The sequence below is a fragment of the Syngnathus floridae genome, chromosome 21, assembly GCF_059516105.1.
Source record: "Syngnathus floridae isolate MCC-2025c chromosome 21, RoL_Sflo_1.0, whole genome shotgun sequence".
Classification (NCBI taxonomy): Eukaryota; Metazoa; Chordata; class Actinopteri; order Syngnathiformes; family Syngnathidae; genus Syngnathus; species Syngnathus floridae.
This window is the reverse complement of record NC_142433.1, coordinates 9,950,907-9,968,436: the sequence shown is the minus strand read 5'-3', so window position 1 is coordinate 9,968,436 and position 17,530 is coordinate 9,950,907. Positions and strand designations below refer to the sequence as shown.

Below are 17,530 nucleotides of genomic sequence, written 5' to 3'. Positions count from 1 at the left end.
ACGTGACGCAGACAAGACGTCAATGGACGTGGGCAGAGTTAACTTGTTTAAAAGGGAGTAGGCAGAAGAAATATTTAATTTATTTAAATCTATTTTGAGTGCACACCATTATGCCAATGCATAACAACTGTAAATCTACTAAACAAAACAGCGGTTGCTATATGACATCTGCCACGTCGTGGTCACGTGACATACGTGACGTCGATGGGCGTAACTTTCGCCGGAATTCAAATCCGCGGGGAGAGTTAACTTGTTTAAAAGAGAGTGGGCAGAAGAATTATTTAATTTATTTAAATCTATTTGGTGTGTGCGCCATTATGTCAATGCATAACAACTGTAAGTCTACTAAACAAAACAGCGGTTGCTATATGACGTCTGCCACGTCGTGGTCACGTGACGCGGACGTGACGTCGACGCCTACTTTACGTCCCACCGATCACAGGACCCCTTGGCTGCATAACCGTGCACCCTTCCCAACCAATCGGATTTGCTATACGCGAAAACGACGCCAATGGAAAGAGCTTCCGCCCAAATTTAAATCCGTGGGCGCGGCTCGCAGCAGGAAGTAGGAAAATGGCGGCGATGTTGACAAAGACACAGCGGATGGTAACATACGACTAACAAGAGAAATATTTTTATTTTCTGCTTGCAACTGGACCGTCCAGAGCGTACACGGTAAGTACAACTCATCGTTTTTAAAAAGAAGTACTTTTGTTGCCCTGAAAAGCGAGTGAGCGTGGCGTTTGTGGGGGACGTCGAATTTCGACGATTCTTTCTGGTCAACGGTTGTAAATGATTGTGTTGATTAAAAAAGAAAACTTGATGTAACTCTACTTTTAACTGCCGTTTCAGATAGATTTGGAATTGCATCACATCCAATTTTGCCTAGAGCGTACACGGTAAGTAACACTCGTTGTGTTTAAGGAGATTTACGTTTGTAATAGCAGAAGTGTAGCCGCGTTGCGTTGTACGTGTGAATGTTGGTCCGGGCGAAATGTTAATGTTTAATTTCATTCCTTTAGGTTCCACGGTGTTTGTTGGCTGCAAGTTTTCCACTGCAAGAAGAGGCTCATATCATTGACCAGGAGCGAGCTACAATGGTGAGTAGCCATAACATTTATGTTAAACACTTCCTATTTCATGTCTAACAGTACTTGATTTAACAAATAACCATAAATAAATACAGTGTGGGCACTGAAGTTAACATATGTGATTATACTGCCTAATCTGTCACCGAGTAGATTGTTGCAAAGTAATATAAGATCCAAAGTTGTAATTCAGAATAGTTTTCAAAAGAAGGCCATTAGAATTATATACAAGTCTGATTACCCTGAACAAGCTATTAATTAAATCACAAATTCTTCAATTCAAAGATTTGGTAGATTATCAGACAAATAATGTCTAACAGTAATTGATTTAACACATCACGATAAGTAGATTGAGTGTGGGCACTCTCAAGTTAACATATGTGATTATACTGCCTAATCTGTTACAGAGTATGTTGTTGCCAAGTAATGTAGAATAGATCCAAAGTAGTAATCCAGAATAGTTTTGAAGAGGCCATTAGAATGATAAACAAATCTGATTACCTTGAACATGATAACAAGCTAAGTGTTTAATATGTCCTATGAAGTCAAAATTGGGCACCATCATGTGGTGAAATTTGGAATTGCATCACATCCAATTTTGCCTGGGAACAAACAGATTAAATAAATCTTAGTTTTGAATAAGCCACTCCTTCTCAAACAAGTAAACTCTGCCCATTTCGCGCAGTAGATGTTCTGTTAATATCTAGTATTTATACAAAGTCATAATTTAAATTGCTTTCAACCTTCATTCATCGGTTCAACCAACATTACTCGCTCTTATTACCAACTTGTATTGATTTAACTAAGCGTTTAATACTTCCTATCAGGTCTCAAGGCAAGATTTGGCAAAATACAATTTCAGCAAATCCAATTTTGCCAGGGAACAAAAATAGATTAAATAAACTAAATAAGTCTTCTTCCCATTAAATAAATCAGAAAAGTCTGTCTTGTAACCAGTCCTCTTCAAACAAGTAAAGTCTGCCCATTTTGTGCCGTAGATTTTGTGTCTATGCCTAGTATTTAAACAAAATCATAATTTAAACGACTTATTTCCTTCATTCACTTTGGAAATTTGGAATTGCAGCAAATCGAATTTTGGCAGGGAACAAAAATAGATCAATTAAACTACATAAGTCTTCTTCCCATTAAATAAATTAAAAAAGTCTGTCTTGTAACCAGTCCTTTTCAAACAAGTAAAGTCTGCCCATTTTGTGCCGTCGATTTTGTGTTAATGCCTAGTATTTATACAAAATCATAATTTAAAGGACTTCATTCCTTCATTCACTTTGGAAATTTGGAATTGCAGCACATCAAATTTTGCCTGGGAAGAAAAGTAGATTAAATAAATTTAATAAGTCTTACTACTTCCCATTAAATAAATTAAATACGTCTTACTTGTTCCCACTCCTTTTCAAAACAGTAGTTTAAAACGAGGGCCCTTCACTCAATCTTTAACCTCAACCCCGCACGTTGTGTTGTATCTGTGAATGTTGGTTGTGGCCAAATGATAGTTTTCTTTCATTCGTTTAGGTTCCAAGAAAACTTGATGTAACTCTACTTTTAACTGCCGTTTCAGATAAGCGGGTATTACGTCGCAGTCATGTGCCGCGGATATGACGTAATTGCCCGAACCTCCGATTCAAATCTGTTGGCGCGATGGCCGTGAGCCACTGAGCAGCGACGATTATTAACAGAAATATCTTTATTTTCTGCTTGCAACTGGACCGTCTAGAGCGTACACGGTAAGTAACACTCATTGTGTTTAAGGAGATTTACGTTTGTAATAGCAGAAGTGTAGCCGCGTTGCGTTGTACGTGTGAAAATTGGTCGAGGCGAAATGTTAATGTTTAATTTCATTCCTTTAGGTTCCATGGTGTTTGTTGGCTGCAAGTTTTCCACTGCAAGAAGAGGCTCGTATCATTGACCAGGAGCGAGCTACAATGGTGAGTAGCCATAACATTTATGTTAAACACTTCCTATTTCATGTCTAACAGTACTTGATTTAACAAATAACCATAAATAAATACAGTGTGGGCACTGAAGTTAACATATGTGATTATACTGCCTAATCTGTCACGGAGTAGATTGTTGCAAAGTAATATAAGATCCAAAGTTGTAATTCAGAATAGCTTTCAAAAGAAGGCCATTAGAATCACAAATTCTTCAATTCAAAGATTTGGTAGATTATCAGACAAATAATGTCTAACAGTAATTGATTTAACACATCACGATAAGTAGATTGAGTGTGGGCACTCTCAAGTTAACATATGTGATTATACTGCCTAATCTGTTACAGAGTATGTTGTTGCCAAGTAATGTAGAATAGATCCAAAGTAGTAATCCAGAATAGTTTTGAAGAGGCCATTAGAATGATAAACAAATCTGATTACCTTGAACATAATAACAAGCTAAGTGTTTAATATGTCCTATGAAGTCAAAATTGGGCACCATCATGTGGTGAAATTTGGAATTGCATCACATCCAATTTTGCCTGGGAACAAACAGATTAAATAAATCTTAGTTTTGAATAAGCCACTCCTTCTCAAACAAGTAAACTCTGCCCATTTCGCGCAGTAGATGTTCTGTTAATATCTAGTATTTATACAAAGTCATAATTTAAATTGCTTTCAACCTTCATTCATCGGTTCAACCAACATTACTCGCTCTTATTACCAACTTGTATTGATTTAACTAAGCGTTTAATACTTCCTATCAGGTCTCAAGGCAAGATTTGGCAAAATACAATTTCAGCAAATCCAATTTTGCCAGGGAACAAAAATAGATTAAATAAACTAAATAAGTCTTCTTCCCATTAAATAAATCAGAAAAGTCTGTCTTGTAACCAGTCCTCTTCAAACAAGTAAAGTCTGCCCATTTTGTGCCGTAGATTTTGTGTCTATGCCTAGTATTTAAACAAAATCATAATTTAAACGACTTCTTTCCTTCATTCACTTTGGAAATTTGGAATTGCAGCAAATCGAATTTTGGCAGGGAACAAAAATAGATCAATTAAACTAAATAAGTCTTCTTCCCATTAAATAAATTAAAAAAGTCTGTCTTGTAACCAGTCCTTTTCAAACAAGTAAAGTCTGCCCATTTTGTGCCGTCGATTTTGTGTTAATGCCTAGTATTTATACAAAATCATAATTTAAAGGACTTCATTCCTTCATTCACTTTGGAAATTTGGAATTGCAGCACATCAAATTTTGCCTGGGAAGAAAAGTAGATTAAATAAATTTAATAAGTCTTACTACTTCCCATTAAATAAATTAAATACGTCTTACTTGTTCCCACTCCTTTTCAAAACAGTAGTTTAAAACGAGGGCCCTTCACTCAATCTTTAACCTCAACCCCGCACGTTGTGTTGTATCTGTGAATGTTGGTTGTGGCCAAATGATAGTTTTCTTTCATTCGTTTAGGTTCCAAGAAAACTTGATGTAACTCTACTTTTAACTGCCGTTTCAGATAAGCGGGTATTACGTCGCAGTCATGTGCCGCGGATATGACGTAATTGCCCGAACCTCCGATTCAAATCTGTTGGCGCGATGGCCGTGAGCCACTGAGCAGCGACGATTATCAACAGAAATATCTTTATTTTCTGCTTGCAACTGGACCGTCTAGAGCGTACACGGTAAGTAACACTCATTGTGTTTAAGGAGATTTACGTTTGTAATAGCAGAAGTGTAGCCACGTTGCGTTGTACGTGTGAAAATTGGTCGAGGCGAAATGTTAATGTTTAATTTCATTCCTTTAGGTTCCACGGTGTTTGTTGGCTGCAAGTTTTCCACTGCAAGAAGAGGCTCGTATCATTGACCAGGAGCGAGCTACAATGGTGAGTAGCCATAACATTTATGTTAAACACTTCCTATTTCATGTCTAACAGTACTTGATTTAACAAATAACCATAAATAAATACAGTGTGGGCACTGAAGTTAACATATGTGATTATACTGCCTAATCTGTCACGGAGTAGATTGTTGCAAAGTAATATAAGATCCAAAGTTGTAATTCAGAATAGTTTTCAAAAGAAGGCCATTAGAATTATATACAAGTCTGATTACCCTTAACATAACAACAAGCTATTAATTAAATCACAAATTCTTCAATTCAAAGATTTGGTAGATTATCAGACAAATAATGTCTAACAGTAATTGATTTAACACATCACGATAAGTAGATTGAGTGTGGGCACTCTCAAGTTAACAGATATGATTATACTGCCTAATCTGTTACAGAGTATGTTGTTGCCAAGTAATGTAGAATAGATCCAAAGTAGTAATCCAGAATAGTTTTGAAGAGGCCATTAGAATAATAAACAAATCTGATTACCTTGAACATAATAACAAGCTAAGTGTTTAATATGTCCTATGAAGTCAAAATTGGGCACCATCATGTGGTGAAATTTGGAATTGCATCACATCCAATTTTGCCTGGGAACAAACAGATTAAATAAATCTTAGTTTTGAATAAGCCACTCCTTCTCAAACAAGTAAACTCTGCCCATTTCGCGCAGTAGATGTTCTGTTAATATCTAGTATTTATACAAAGTCATAATTTAAATTGCTTTCAACCTTCATTCATCGGTTCAACCAACATTACTCGCTCTTATTACCAACTTGTATTGATTTAACTAAGCGTTTAATACTTCCTATCAGGTCTCAAGGCAAGATTTGGCAAAATACAATTTCAGCAAATCCAATTTTGCCAGGGAACAAAAATAGATTAAATAAACTAAATAAGTCTTCTTCCCATTAAATAAATCAGAAAAGTCTGTCTTGTAACCAGTCCTCTTCAAACAAGTAAAGTCTGCCCATTTTGTGCCGTAGATTTTGTGTCTATGCCTAGTATTTAAACAAAATCATAATTTAAACGACTTCTTTCCTTCATTCACTTTGGAAATTTGGAATTGCACCAAATCGAATTTTGCCAGGGAACAAAAATAGATCAATTAAACTAAATAAGTCTTCTTCCCATTAAATAAATTAAAAAAGTCTGTCTTGTAACCAGTCCTTTTCAAACAAGTAAAGTCTGCCCATTTTGTGCCGTCGATTTTGTGTTAATGCCTAGTATTTATACAAAATCATAATTTAAAGGACTTCATTCCTTCATTCACTTTGGAAATTTGGAATTGCAGCACATCAAATTTTGCCTGGGAAGAAAAGTAGATTAAATAAATTTAATAAGTCTTACTACTTCCCATTAAATAAATTAAATACGTCTTACTTGTTCCCACTCCTTTTCAAAAAAGTAGTTTAAAACGAGGTCCCTTCACTCAACCTTTAACCCTATTTATTCACCTTCTAGGCTAAGTGTTAAAGGCTAAGTGTTAAAGGCTAAGTGTTAAAGGCTAAGTGTTAAAGGCTAAGTGTTAGAGGCTAAGTGCCAGAGGCTAGGCGCCAGAGGCGAGTTTTTGTGGGCTGAAGTTTTAGTGGGGTTAGTGTGAATACAATCCAAAAGAATACAACAGAATACAATACAATAGAATATAATACATAGATTAAATTATATAGCTCTTACTACTTCCCATTAAATAAATTAAATACGTCTTACTTGTTCCCAATCCTTTTCAAAAAAGTAGTTTAAAACGAGGGCCCTTCACTCAACCTTTAACCTCAACCCCGCACGTCACATTGTGTTGTATCTGTGAATGTTGGTTGTGGCCAAATGATAGTTTTCTTTCATTCGTTTAGGTTCCACGGTGTTTGTTGGCTATGTTTTCCACTGTCAGAAGGATGAAAATACAAAGTACAACGCTTGGACGTGGGCGAAGGCGTCACCGGTGAGTCCTTCCTTCCTATTTATTTACCTTCTAGATGCTAGAGGCTAAGTGTTAGAGGCTAAGTGTTAGAGGCTAAGTGTTAAACACAATACGAACAACACAACGATACTGCACTGAACAACACGATACCGCACTGAGAAACACGATACCGCACTGAACAACACGATACCGCACTGAACAACACCATGCCGCACTGAACACCATGCCACACTGAACAACACCATCCCGCACTGAACAACACCATGCCGCACTAAACAACACCATGCCGCACTGAACAACACCATGCCTCACTGAACGACACCATGCCGCACTGAAAGACACCATGCCGCACTGAACGACACCATGCCGCACTGAAAGACACCATCCCGCACTGAACACCATGCCGCACTGAACAACACCATCCTGCACTGAACAACACCATCCCGCACTGAACAACACCATGCCGCACTGAACAACATTATGCCGCGCTGAACATTATGCCGCACTGAACAACACCATGCCGCACTGAACAACACCATGCCGCACTGAACAACATTATGCCGCACTGAACAACACCATGCCGCACTGAACAACACCATGCCGCACTGAACAACACCATGCCGCACTGAACAACACCATGCCGCACTGAACAACATTATGCCGCACTGAACAACACCATGCCGCACTGAACAACACCATCCTGCACTGAACAACACCATTCCGCATTGAACACCATGCCGCACTGAACAACACCATCCCGCACTGAACAACACCATCCCGCACTGAACAACACCATGCCGCACTGAACAACATTATGCCGCACTGAACAACATTATGCCGCACTGAACAACACCATGCCGCACTGAACAACACCATGCCGCACTGAACAACACCATGCCGCACTGAACAACATTATAACGCACTGAACAACACCATCCCGCACTGAACAACACCATGCCGCACTGAACAACATTATGCCGCACTAAACATTATGCCGAAATGAACAACATTATGCCGAAATGAACAACACCATGCCGCACTGAACAACACCATGCCGCACTGAACAACACCATGCCGCACTGAACAACACGATCCCGCATTGAACACCATCCCGCACTGAACAACACCATGCCGCACTGAACAACACCATGCCGCACTGAACAACACCATGCCGCACTGAACAACACCATTCCGCACTGAACAACACCATGCCGCACTGAACACCATTATGCCGCACTGAACAACACCATGCCGCACTGAACAACACCATGCCGCACTGAACAACACCATGCCACACTGAACAACACCATGCCGCACTGAACAACACCATCCCGAACTGAACAACACCATGCCGCATTGAACAACACCATGCCGCACTGAACAACACCATCCTGCACTGAACAACACCATCCCGCACTGAACAACGCCATCCTGCACTGAACAACACCATGCCCCACTGAACAACACCATGCCGCACTGAACAACACCATGCCGCACTGAACAACACCATGCCGCACTGAACAACACCATCCTGCACTGAACAACACCATCCCGCACTGAACAACACCATGCTGCATTGAACAACACCATCCTGCACTGAACAACACCATCCTGCACTGAACAACACCATGCCGCACTGAACAACACCATGCCGCACTGAACAACACCATGCCGCACTGAACAACACCATGCCGCACTGAACAACATTATGCCGCACTGAACAACATTATGTCGCACTGAACAACACCATGCCGCACTGAACAACACCATGCCGCACTGAACAACATTATGCCGCACTGAAAAACACCATGCCGCACTGAACAACACCATCCCGCACTGAACAACACCATGCCGCATTGAACACCATGCCGCACTGAACAACACATGCTGCACTGAACAACATTATGCTGCACTGAACAACACGATCCTGCATTGAACAACACCATGCCGCACTGAACAACACCATCCTGCACTGAACAACACCATCCCGCACTGAACAACACCATCCCGCATTGAACAACACCATCCTGCACTGAACAACACCATGCTGCACTGAACAACATTATGCTGCACTGAACAACACGATCCTGCATTGAACAACACCATGCCGCACTGAACAACACCATCCTGCACTGAACAACACCATCCCGCACTGAACAACACCATCCCGCATTGAACAACACCATCCTGCACTGAACAACACCATGCCGCACTGAACAACACCATGCCGCACTGAACAACACCATTCCGCACTGAACAACACTATGCCGCACTGAACAACACCATCCTGCACTGAACAACACCATCCCGCACAGAACAACACCATGCCGCATTGAACAACACCATCCTGCACTGAACAACACCATCCTGCACTGAACAACACCATGCCGCACTGAACAACACCATGCCGCACTGAACAACACCATGCCGCACTGAACAACACCATGCCGCACTGAACAACATTATGCCGCACTGAACAACATTATGTCGCACTGAACAACAGTATCCCGCACTGAACAACACCATGCCGCACTGAACAACATTATGCCGCACTGAAAAACACCATGCCGCACATGCCGCACTAAACAACATTATGTCGCACTGAACAACACCATGCCGCACTGAACAACACCATGCTGCACTGAACAACATTATGCCGCACTGAACAACACGATCCCGCATTGAACAACACCATCCCGCAGTGAACAACACCATGCCGCATTGAACAACACCATGTCGCACTGAACAACACCATGCTGCACTGAACAACATTATGCTGCACTGAACAACACGATCCTGCATTGAACAACACCATGCCGCACTGAACAACACCATCCTGCACTGAACAACACCTTTCCACACTGAACAACACCATGCCGCACTGAACAACATTATGCCGCACTGAACAACACCATGCCGCACTGAACAACACCATGCCGCACTGAACAACACCATGCCGCACTGAACAACACCATGCCACAATGAACAACACCATGCCGCACTGAACAACACCATGCCGCACTGAACAACATTATGCCGCACTGAACAACATTATGTCGCACTGAACAACACCATGCCGCACTGAACAACACCATGCCGCACTGAACAACACCATCCCGCACTGAACAACACCACCCCGCACTGAACAACACCATCCCGCATTGAACAACACCATCCCGGACTGAACAACACCATGCCGCACTGAACAACACCATTCCGCACTGAACAACATTATGCTGCACTGAACAACACGATCCTGCATTGAACAACACCATGCCGCACTGAACAACACCATCCTGCACTGAACAACACCTTTCCACACTGAACAACACCATGCCGCACTGAACAACATTATGCCGCACTGAACAACACCATGCCGCACTGAACAACACCATGCCGCACTGAACAACACCATGCCGCACTGAACAACACCATGCCACAATGAACAACACCATCCCGCACTGAACAACACCATGCCGCATTGAACAACACCATGCCGCACTGAACAACACCATCCCGCACTGAACAACACCACCCCGCACTGAACAACACCATCCCGCATTGAACAACACCATCCCGGACTGAACAACACCATGCCGCACTGAACAACACCATTCCGCACTGAACAACACCATGCCGCACTGAACAACACCATGCCGCACTGAACAACACCATGCCGCACTGAACAACACCATGCTGCACTGAACAACATTATGCCGCACTGAACAACACCATGCCGCACTGAACAACACCATCCCGCACTGAACAACACCATGCCGCATTGAACAACACCATGCCGCACTGAACAACACCATCCTGCACTGAACAACACCATCCCGCACTGAACAACACCATGCCGCACTGAACAACATTATGGCGCACTGAACAACATTATGGCGCACTGAACAACACCATGCCGCACTGAACAACACCATGCCGCACTGAACAACACCATGCCGCACTGAACAACATTATGCCGCACTGAACAACATTATGCCGCACTGAACAACACCATGCCGCACTGAACAACACCATGCCGCACTGAACAACACCATGCCGCACTGAACAACACGACGTCGCACTGAACAACACGACGCCGCACAGAACAACACGACGCCGCACAGAATAACACAATACCGCACAGAACAACACAATACCGCACAAACAGTTTTAGATAATATTACGTCGCAGTCATGTGACGCGGACATGACGTCAATAGGCGGAACTCACGGCAAAATTATAATCCGTGGGCGTGGCTTGCAACAGGAAGTAGGAAAGCGGCAATTCTGGCAAACAAGAAACAGCGGTTAGTAACACGATGACTAACAAGGCAAATATTTTTGTTTTCAGCTTGCAACTTGACCGTCTAGAGCGTACAAGGTAATTACAACTGTTTTTTTTTAGCCCTGAAAAGCGAGGGAGTGTGGCGTTTGGGAGGAATGTCGAACTCGGCGTCTGCTTCCAGCCACAGACGCCAAATTTCGACGATTATTTCGACTGGTCAACGGTTGTAAATTATTGCGTTGACTAAAAACTTTATTTAACTCTACTCTTAACTTTGCCGTTTCAGATATGCGGGTATTACACCGCGGAAATGACGTCAATAGGCTGAACTCTCGCCAAAATTCAAATCTGTGGGCGCAATGGCCTTGAGCGAGACACCGGATACAAACACGACGATTATCAACAGAAATATCTTTATTTTCTGCTTGCAAGTGGACCGTCTAGAGCGTACACGGTAAGTACAACTCATTGTGTTTAAAAAGATTTACGTTTGTGTAGTTTGCGTTGCGTTGTATCTGTGAATGTTGGTTGAGGCTAAATGTTAATGTTTAATTTCATTCCTTTAGGTTCCACGGTGTTTGTTGGCTGTATGTTTTCCACTGCAAGAAGAGGCTCGTATCATTGACCAGCAGGAGCTACAATGGTGAGTACCCCTTTCGTCTTCCATTCATGTTAAACACTTCCTATTTCATGTCTAACAGTACTCGATTTAACAAATAACCATAAATAAATACAGTGTGGGCAGTCACGTTAACATATGTGATTATCCTGCCTAATATGTTTATCACAAATATGTCACTAATCACTAATATGTTTATTTGTTTATCACAACACCTTTGGACCTTCAGCAATCGATTATTTCCCTTCATCTACATAGAGACAGAACGATGGTGTCTTAAACATCTCATTCATTTCACCAAATAACTTCACGCAGGTGGATAACGGCCGTCTCGGTCACGCTATGTTGCGTGATGCAGTTTTGAAGAACCAAATGCATTTATTCAATGAATAAGTCAAGCTAGTTCTATGTTTATGATGTTGTAAGTTACGGTACCGATTGAAGTTGAGTTCGAAGCCAGTGGAAAACAGCGCTGCGTTTGTGCTCTCCAGGTACAAATGTTGTGATCTCTGACTGACGACCGGGCGAGACTCGAGTAAGAGATGTCCAAACGAGCTCCGGCAGGGCGGGCCAAGGCGGAGCGAACGGACGCCCTTCAGGCCGCCAATGACGAGCTGAGAACCAAACTGATGGACGTCCAGTTAGAACTTCAGCAGGAGAAGAACAAGGTGAAAACCTCAACAGACAGACACTGCCTGCCTCCCTGCCTGCCTCCCTGCCTGCCTCCCTGCCTGCCTCCCTCCCTCCCAGTTTTCCCGATGTAGATTAGACATGCGTGTGCCATGACTGTGTCAGCCTACATCAACAAATGCACCGAGGACGTCAGCACCACTAAGAATATCATCACCCGGGGCAACCAACGACCCTGGATGACTGAGGAGGTACGTCAAACGCTACGAGCGCGGAACTCTGCCTTCAAGTCTGGCGACAAGGAGACACTGAGGACAGCGAGAGCCAACTTGAACCGTGCCATCAGGATAGCGAAGCGAGACCGCAGTCGAAAATTTCAGGATCGTTTCCACGACGTCAAAAACATCAGGAGTATGTGGCAAGGCATACGGGCGATTACAGACTACAACTCACCCTCCCCCCCCCCTCCCGGTGGGTGTAGTTGATGCTGACTTTCTAAATGGTCTAAATAACTTCTTTGGGAGGTTCGAGGCACTAAACGGCACTCCAGCAGTTAAAACTGTCCCCCATCAGGAAGAGGAGGTACTCTGCCTTGACTCCGCCGATGTGTTGAAGACCCTGAGGAGAGTCAACCCCTGTAAGGCCCCTGGCCCCGACAACATTCCTGGGCGTGTGTTCAGGGAATGTGCAAGTCATCTGGCTGGGGTCATCACAGACATTTTTAACACCTCGCTGGGCCAAGCCACAGTGCCGGCGTGCTTTAAGACTGCCTCCATCATTCCGGTGCCGAAGAAACCTCAAATCACCTCATTTAATGATTACCGGCCTGTTGCACTGACTCCGGTTATGATGAAGTGCTTCGAAAGGCTGCTGAAAGGTCACATCGTTTCCAGACTCCCCCTATTATTTGACCCGTTCCAGTTTGCCGACCGGCAAAACCGCTCCACTCAGGACGCCATCTCCTCCGTTCTTCACCTGAGCCTGGCTCACCTGGAGGAGAAGAACACCCATGTGCGGAGGCTGTTCCTGGACTTCAGCTCAGCGTTTAACACCATCATCCCACAGCATCTGGTAGGAAAATTGGAACACCTGGGCTTCAACACCCCCCTTCGCAACTGGCTGCTAGACTTCCTCACCAACAGACCTCAGTCAGTCCGGGTCGGACAGAACACCTCTGATGTCATCACCCTCAGCACAGGCTCCCTTCAGGGCTGCGTCCTGAGCCCCCTGCTGTGCACCCTGATGACACACGACTGCGTCCTCAGGTTCACCACCAATCACATCGTGAAGTCAGCAGACGACACAACGGTGGTGGGGCTCATCAGAGACAACAACGACCTGGACTACAGAGAGGAGGTGGAGCAGCTGGTGGGCTGGTGCAGAGAAAACAGCCTGATCCTGAATGAGGAGAAGATGAAGGAGATCATCGTCGACTTCAGGAAAAAACAGCCTCACCACGCTCCACTGATCATCAACAGCTCAGCTGTGGAGGTGGTCAGCACCACCAAATTCCTGGGGGTCCACATCACAGAAGACCTCACCTGGACTATGAACACTACGGCACTGGTCAAGAGGGCACAGAAGCGCTTGTACTTCCTGCGGAGGATGAGGAGAGCCCACCTGCCCCCACCCATCATGAGGACGTTCTACAGGAGCACCATAGAGAGCATTCTGACAAGCTGTCTCTCTGTGTGGTGTGGAGGCTGCACCGCCTCCGATTGGAAGAACGTGAGGAGAGTGGTGAGGACAGCAGAGAGGATCATAGGGGCTCCTCTTCCCTCCATTCAGGACATTTCATCTCAGCGCTGCATGTCCCGTGCCCGTAACATCATCAATGACCCATCACACGCCCACCATGGACTGTTCTCCCTGCTGCCCTCTGGGAAGAGGTTTGCAGCATCCGCTGCAGGTCCACCAGGTTCTGCAACAGCTTTTTCCCTGCTGTCATCAGACTGTTGAACACTAGAACTGTTGAGCTCTAAACTGAACTCTGCATCACACATTCACAGAACTGTACTTTATGACACTACGGACCTCTATCTTGCACTATCTCGCACTACCAACTTTACTGAACTTGTATAAACCCTTTAAATAGAAGTTTAATACATGGTTTAGCATTCCTCTGCACACTCTTGAATACTGTTTTGCCTACTTGCACTATTGCATAATTATCACTGCTGCACTTTATACTTATTTTTAATATATATATATATATATATATAGTATATGTATATATATATATTTTCATAGGATATGTTACTTCTATTCAACTGCAATATCACTACTTTGTTGTAAGACGTATGCAACGGAATTTCGTTTTGTATGCACCATGTGCAAACAAGATGACAATAAAGTTCGTCTAAGTCTAAGTCTAAGTCATGTCAGGTCAGCTGTCTGGAGAGAGAGAGAAGTCAGGACCTGCGGGCGGAGCACCACCGTGCCACCGCCGCCATGACGGAACTCAAAAGCAAACTCCATGAGGAGAAGCAGAAAGAGTTAGCCATTACCAGGGAGACATTACTGCGGCAGCATGAAATGGAGCTGATGAGAGTGATCAAAATCAAAGATGGAGAGATCCAGCGACTGAATGCCTTGGTCCTCAGCCTGAGGGACGGCTCCATGGACAAGGTGATCCACTCTATCCGTGTCTGACTATCCGCACGCCACGTCGGGCTTCGATGCGGCCGCTACCGTATTGTGTAGCTTGTCCCCAGTAAGCGTCGCGGCGCTCCGTTGCGGTCTCAACGGCCCGGTGTGGCGCAATGTCTGCTCAGGTGAGGAGGGGGGGCGCTTTGCTGGCGGAGGTGGAGGAGACGCGGCGGTGTCGGGAGACCGAGCGGTGTCGCCTCCACCAGGAGCGCGGAAGAAGCCCTGGCAGCGGCCCAGCAGGCCTGGCAGTCCCGAGCGGCCGAGCTCCGATCGGCTCATCACCAGCATCGGGAGGAGCTGAGCCGAACCAAGAGAGACTGCGAGAGGGAGATCCGCCGACTGGTAGGACTGATCAGATGCGCGGTGCGTGGCTATGTTCCCAATTTCGTTGTATACCTGCAGTGCAATGACACCTAAGGCATTCTATTCTATTCTATTTCACAAGAAGAAAATGTCCGGTTGCTCGCTTCGCTTTTGTCACAGCAAAGGTGTTCTAGTCGATTCAAGAAAAAAATTGGCCGGTTGCTCTCTTTGTTTTTGTCACAATTCTGGCAAATGAGTTTGCCCGCCTGCCTGAGCGCTCCCCGTTTGTACATCCAGACGGATGAGATCAAGCTGAAAGACAGAGCGGTTAGTGTTTTGGATGAAGCCCTGGGGCCGGCCACGTCCACCGCCTTCAGCTGCAGACTCAGGCTGCCGAGCAGCAGATCGCTGCCCTGAGGGATTCCCAAAGGGCGGGCCTAAACTACCCTGGAAGTGGGGTCAACGCCGCTACTAGCAATCCTCTTCATTGCGTAAGCCACCTCATCACACACTTGCAGTACGCATGACTTAGTTCGTTGCTGGAGGAAGGTAGCACAAAAACAGTTTTGAACTTTGAACGAGTGCTTGTGTGTGTGTGTTGCGGGGCGTTTTCAGTCTCAGGAGGATTGGGACACGCGACGGTTTCATCTGAAAATCGCTGAGCTCAGCGCAGTCATCAGGAAACTGGAGGATCGAAACGCCCTGCTTTCTGAAGAGCGCAATGAACTGGTAATTTATTGACGGCACGCTTGAAGGTTTGCGCTACGTTTGATGCGCGCCATCCAGCGAGGCACCCATTGCGCTTGCTTATTAGTTGAGCGGCGCGGCGAGTCGGTTGCCTGGTAGATGTCTTTTATTGGGAGCCAAAGCCACGATTCCGTTCAAACCGATGCAAAAGGAATGGATACGTTCTGGTCCGCGTGTTGTGCGTCTTTCACATCCCGCACTTCATGCTTGCAGCTAAAGCGACTGAGAGAAACAGAAAGCCAGTTTCTGCCACTCCTGTACAAAAACAAACGCCTGAGCAGGAAGAATGAAGAACTCTCGCTGGTGCTGTGTCGCCTTGAAAACAAAGTGCGCTTTGTCACCCAGGAGAACGAGGAGATGGCAAGCTTGGTAAGTCGACGCGGACAACGGCGGCGTGCCAACAGAGTCCACTGCATTTGTGTTCCACAGAGAAGGCCTAGTTCGCTCAATGACCTGGACCGCGGTTGCGGCCAGCAGGACGGTGAAATGGAGTTCCTTCAAGTTGTGGAGCAGCGGCACATCATCGACGACTTGTCCAAGGTCCAAATTTTGGCCGGCGGCCGCCATCCAAAAAATTGGCCCCTTAAATTCCGACCTTTCAAGCAGGAGCATTGTGCGCACGCGTTTGAACACGCTTTAGACTTGTTTTGCCGTTTTCAGCAGCTCAAAGCTCCCGTTTTGTCAGCGCCTTTGCCACTCGCTGTGCGCTGAAAACGACGGACTTGCCCGGCTGCTCAGCCCGTCAACCATGAGCCGCGAGCGCGACGTCATTGTCCGTAGGCAGCTAGTGGCAAAATGCACCCTGTTAGAGTTGCGCTCGCTCCAACTTATTTTGCAAGAACCACACGGGAGACAAGTAAGTTCTTTTGGACACCTGCAGGTGGAGAGTCCATCCGTTGTACGAATGAAGTCTGACTCTCGGCTCCTGCACGAGCATTTTAATTAAGAGAAACAGGGTGGGTGTAAGAGTGGATTGAATAGAGGAAGCCCTTGACCTCTAGTCAAAACATAGCAAGGGGTGTTTTACGACTTTGTGTAGGAAGGGATAAGCGATAGGGATAAATAAGGGATAAATAATATTATTTATTACAGGTCGCAGTCAAAGTCAAAGCAACACAATGATACGATAAAGATAATCTGGAAAACCCTGACACACCCTGTAGTTGTCACTTTTGGAAAAGACGAGCGTCCCTCCAATCATCGCCGGTGACGTGTTTTTCAGGCTCTGGAGACAGGAGCTCATGTCAGAAATGTCATTGTGAGTCGCGTTTGTTTCTGCGCCGGAGCCGTTCGTTCCCTTTGCATCCAAAGAATCTCAAAGGCGGATTATTTGTGTCGACAGGAGAGAGATTTGCTGCTACGATACCGACGTCGAGAATCTCTGAGGAGGAACAAAGCGTGAGGTCCTGCAAGGTGAGTCTGTTTGTTTGCGGCTGCTTGGTGTTGCGCAAG

General features: G+C 44.9%; 1 protein-coding gene across 6 annotated transcripts in view; it reads left to right on the top strand.

Annotated features, from left to right (window-relative positions):
* The window catches only part of LOC148380539 (janus kinase and microtubule-interacting protein 3-like), a 35,445-nt gene that overhangs the window by 14,815 nt on the left and 3,100 nt on the right, over nucleotides 1-17,530 (top strand). The window contains exons 2-8 of one of the 6 annotated variants that reach the window (XR_015855003.1): nucleotides 1,023-1,100; nucleotides 6,779-6,867; nucleotides 11,197-11,226; nucleotides 11,417-11,584; nucleotides 11,697-11,773; nucleotides 12,241-12,417; nucleotides 13,645-14,754. Coding sequence is in view for 1 of the 6 variants with exons in the window: in XM_088365060.1 (XP_088221186.1) it covers nucleotides 12,292-12,417; nucleotides 14,765-15,007; nucleotides 15,154-15,370; nucleotides 15,629-15,636 (594 nt within the window). In the remaining 5 variants the exon portion in view is untranslated. The other 5 variants (XM_088365060.1, XM_088365055.1, XM_088365057.1 and 2 more) reach the window with 5 other exon arrangements.